This window comes from Frieseomelitta varia, unplaced genomic scaffold, assembly GCF_011392965.1.
Source record: "Frieseomelitta varia isolate USP_RPSP 00005682 unplaced genomic scaffold, Fvar_1.2 scaffold_567, whole genome shotgun sequence".
Taxonomy (NCBI): Eukaryota; Metazoa; Arthropoda; class Insecta; order Hymenoptera; family Apidae; genus Frieseomelitta; species Frieseomelitta varia.
This window is the reverse complement of record NW_025110331.1, coordinates 268,003-272,433: the sequence shown is the minus strand read 5'-3', so window position 1 is coordinate 272,433 and position 4,431 is coordinate 268,003. Positions and strand designations below refer to the sequence as shown.

The window sequence follows — 4,431 nt, the reverse complement described above, 5'->3', positions numbered from 1 at the left end:
TTTTTTTTATCAACAAGGATCAGTTCAAAGATCCAGATACATGATCTGCGTCGCAGAAACGGCTCCGCAGGCAGCGAGGGTGCTTGCCACGCATACAACGGCTGTAGTGGTACCAGATTTGCTGACGATGGTCCCCAGACAACAGGAGAGGAGAAACTGCGCCAGAAACACCATGGAGGAGACGATGGCAACGTCTGTGCCAAGACCACGCACTCCTACGCTTTGAACGGCTTCACCCTCGGCTGTCACCTCAAACTGCAAAGTCGACTAATTAAATTTCTGTTCGATCTGCCGTCTGTGTTACATTACGTTACGCTGTTTAATGGCATCAAGCCATTATTGCTTCTTGTTGTGTTATTTATTAAATTTATTAAATTATCCTTGTCACTCGTAAACCCTTTTGTAAAAAGAGAAAATAATAAAAATCACCAAGATATGTATAATTTATGTTGTACTTTTCTTTAATTTTCTCTCTCTCTCTCTCTCTCTCTCTCTCTCTCTCTGTTTTTTTTTCATAATTAAAATGAGACTTTTTTTACTGATCGTTTGAGAATTTGTCGCTGTCAGTCCCGAGAGGTTGCAGGACAGGATCCACTTACCGTGGATGAGGCATGATAATGTGCAACTAGAAGATACGGCATGGTGAATAACGTAGAGTACATGACACCTGCGGTCCAAGAGAATATGATCACTCCCGCGGGATGTTTCGTCAGCGCCATCATCATCATGCCAGTGCTGTAGAACAGCAGGCCGCAAATATACACCCTCCGAGCTCTGTCAAATCACGTTAAATAAATTTATTTTACACCTGACATTTCTTTCAGTTAGCGAAACAATATTTTTGATTGCTGATATGTTTTATCTAAAAAAAAAGAAAGAATTTAAACAAAAAAGACTACAAGTCTTTCAGCGTGTGTGATTGTCAAACAAGAAATTAAATCTCAAAGAAAGAAGAGAAACGAATCGTGAGGAATGTGAATGAGAGCTAGGTTGAAAATTTAATTTTCAAGTATGCACGCAATATCGATTCTTCTCGGATTTGTAAGATTATAAATTAAAAAAAATTTCAATTACCAACCGATGAAAGAAAGACGAAATAAAAATTGATTTTGACGATAGATTTTGCAGATGGAGACACCGCGAAATGAAAATTGTTTCTTGAAAGTGGAAGAAAATGTGAATTTACTTGTAGCGTTCTATGAGCTTTTCAATGATCAGCGAATAACAAGAACAGGATAACGAGTACATGGACATTCCCCAACACCCGAAACGAACTCCACTTTCGTACAGTTCTCTTTCTCTGCTGCCTTCCGGAGCCTGTAATGTTGCAAGTAAACACACTCAACTGTAAAAATATGAAAATGCTCGGGCGATGAGTAACAAAGTAACAAAGTAGGTACCTGTGGATTTCCACCGTAAACAGCTTCGCCAACAAAATCGGTAAAGTACAGGGAGTAACATACGTGTGCCATCCAACAAAATAAATTAGTCAGACACACCATGCGAAGGCTGTGCGGCATGTACACGATGGAAAGAAGATACTCCCTCAGCGAGACTTTTGGATTTCCTTCGACACTTTGATCGAGCGTGCCTTGTTCAACCTGACTAGCGGGTACATCTGGTATCATGGGGACGTGGCCAGCTCTTTTCTCCGGTTCTTGGATTGGAAGAGGTTTGAGAACAAACTCCTGCGAGGAAGAGAAAGAAAGAAAGAAAGAAAGAAAGAAAGAAAGAAAGAAAGAAAGAAAAGACCACGTCATCGTTTTATCTCAACGTTGGTGTTTCTAATTTTAAAAACTTTTTTATTTAGAACGACAGAGGACATTTCCGAAAGAATACAGACATTTTTGAAAGAAGAAAACCACGAAGGTGAATAACGGTGAGATTCGTTCAATCAAAAATACCAAAAACAAGAATATTCGTCCAATCGACAAACTTGTCCAATTGTGAAATTCTTCTCGTTTCATTCTCATTTATTCGCTCTCGAAGTATGTGTGATTTACGTGCACGTAATACATAATTTCTGATGGAAATAAAATTGTTAAATAGACAATTCTTACGTCCTTCTTGGTAGCAATTTCTGAATCATTGTCCAACGTGCCGTAAGAAACACACTCGTCCGTGGCGATCTTCTCGTGTTCCTTTTGCTCGTCCTCCCTCTCCTCCGCGCGACATGCCTGTGTCGATCACAAGAGTAACACAAGAAACTCTTCAAACAGAAGACACAACACACGTGGCAAGACTGTGCAAACTTAATTCCTTGTCGAGATTTTCCTTTGACGAGTTACAGAAACGTTCGTCAAAGTGACAAGTGAACCGTAACGCGACGTCGTGCTTGTCGATATTGTTTTTAGTAATGTAACGCGAATGGACAATGGACGAACCTTTTGTTCCTGCAGCTGTCGATATTCATCGCTTTCCAACAACTGCAACGGTATCTCTTTGAAACTCGTGATAGTGCAGGACACACAGATAATAAATATAATGGTGATCAAAGTGAAAGTGGCGTGAAGATGCCCGCCTAGCATAACTCCCAACGCAGTGGCGTCCCAATTGATTCCACCCAACCCGTACCCCATGAAGCCTCCCAAGCCTGCCATTATGGTGAACGTGCTTAAACCCTTGGCGTGGTCATCTGTGAAAATTAACCATTAATACAGGCGACACGTAGTAACGATTAATACTTGACACGCAATAATACACGCATGATACAGTGATCATAAATCGATCATAAACCGATCGTTGAACCGACGACGTTGGAAAATAATCTTTTCAAAATTTACCAAAACGTGTAACTGAACTGCAACTTGCAATTTTTATTTAAACTCTTCATTTAAACGTTTCATTTTATTCCGGATAAATATTCTCGGATAGGAATTGATAAAGAAAAGAAAAAAAACAATTATAGACACGTCTAATCGAACGGAACAAATGTTAACTTTTGTTAAACGGTAATAAATATTGACTAAACGACAATTATGTAGATAGATACTGTTGTACATCTAACGTCCGATATATGTGCAATATATATATATTATATAATGTGTGATAATTCCATTTACTTGCCAGGTACAGTGACGTCGAGCAAGTAAGCTCTGGCGGGACTTTGGCAAGCGTCGGCGTCAAAGTCGAGGAGAACTGTGCCCAGAATCGTGAAGAAAATTCCCCAAGAGTGAGACGGAGGTTTCGCCGACTCCTCCTTCGGGTGTTTCGCCGTGGTTCGATGTCCCAAAGGGACCGTGTAGTTGCTCCACGTAGATGAAACGTCTCCGAACGCGTATCCCATGTCTTCTCCGTTTGGAACTAGTATTAAACCTTGAAAAGTAACGAAACAAAAAAAAAAAATAATAATAATAATAATAACTGATTGATATACAAAGCAGAGTCAACTACCGATCAAAGATCGAATCTCTTTCTTAGGCGTAATCGTACATAGAGTAGAATGTGTACAATCTTTGTCGCCAGTTCGAAATTAAATTTACAGATAAAATTCTCACTTATTCTTAATCAGTATCTAATTGGAATGCTACACGGCTAACAAGGAGAGGTCACGGCTGTTGGATCGTCGATTTTAATGAAATTTGGTCTGTCGATTCTAAAGTAAAAATAATTTGTCCAAGCATTTCCGTCAATACTCGTTATTTACAGAGATATTTAATGTTTCAATCTTCTGTTACAGCTATACATACTTTTTTTCTTAAAGTTGGATGTAGTGATGTAGTAGCGAAGCTGTAGTGTAATGTATTCATACCCGGAAGTTTTAGGGTTCTCGAATCCTCCCACAGAAAGAACTTTTTTTGTATTATCTCTATTTTTACTTTCTTTCTTTTCTTTCTTTTCTTTTTATGTAGAATACTGCGTTTTATATTTTTACAATGTCCCTAGTTGTATCGCCATTATTACAATTTTATAATGTCCCTATTATAGACTGCTGTGGAAATTTCACAAACTAATCATTTACTTTCGAACGTAGGGAAGACGCTATCAAAATTTATTCATTGATTCATCATCAATCAATTATCTGCATCAGTTTTCAATGCAATGGTTAAATATTTCTGATACGCAACAAAATTAATATCTCATAAATCCATATTTTTCAATGTAAACCAAGCCGATGTCTGATTTCCAGACGATGTAAAAAACGCAAAGTGTTGATGCAATAATATTTTATAAAATGTTCATACCGCCAGGTATATTTATGCTTTTCATGCTTTTCGACGACGCTTATCATCCTAGACATTGTAACGTTCTTTTGCAAAATGTTAGTTATTAAAAATTGTAATGTTCGACGTTGTATTTTATATTGAAATTTTCTGTGATATTTATTTAATAAATAAATTAATAATTAGGAATGCTATAAAAATGTAAAACACAGTATTCTGACATAAAAAGACAAGGAAACTTGAAAGAAAAAAAAAAAAAAAAAAAAAA

The 4,431-nt window shown here is 37.6% G+C and overlaps 1 protein-coding gene across 1 annotated transcript in view; it reads right to left on the bottom strand.

Annotated features, from left to right (window-relative positions):
* LOC122534024 (proton-associated sugar transporter A) overlaps positions 1-4,431 on the bottom strand; it is an 8,070-nt gene that overhangs the window by 1,173 nt on the left and 2,466 nt on the right. Inside the window, exons 3-9 of the mRNA XM_043664284.1 lie at positions 3,067-3,315; positions 2,385-2,635; positions 2,061-2,177; positions 1,401-1,688; positions 1,187-1,317; positions 600-774; positions 1-255 (exon numbers count right to left, since the gene is read on the bottom strand). Of these exons, the coding sequence (XP_043520219.1) occupies positions 25-255; positions 600-774; positions 1,187-1,317; positions 1,401-1,688; positions 2,061-2,177; positions 2,385-2,635; positions 3,067-3,315 (1,442 nt within the window). The 3' untranslated portion in view covers positions 1-24. The remainder of the gene's footprint in view (positions 256-599; positions 775-1,186; positions 1,318-1,400; positions 1,689-2,060; positions 2,178-2,384; positions 2,636-3,066; positions 3,316-4,431) is intronic.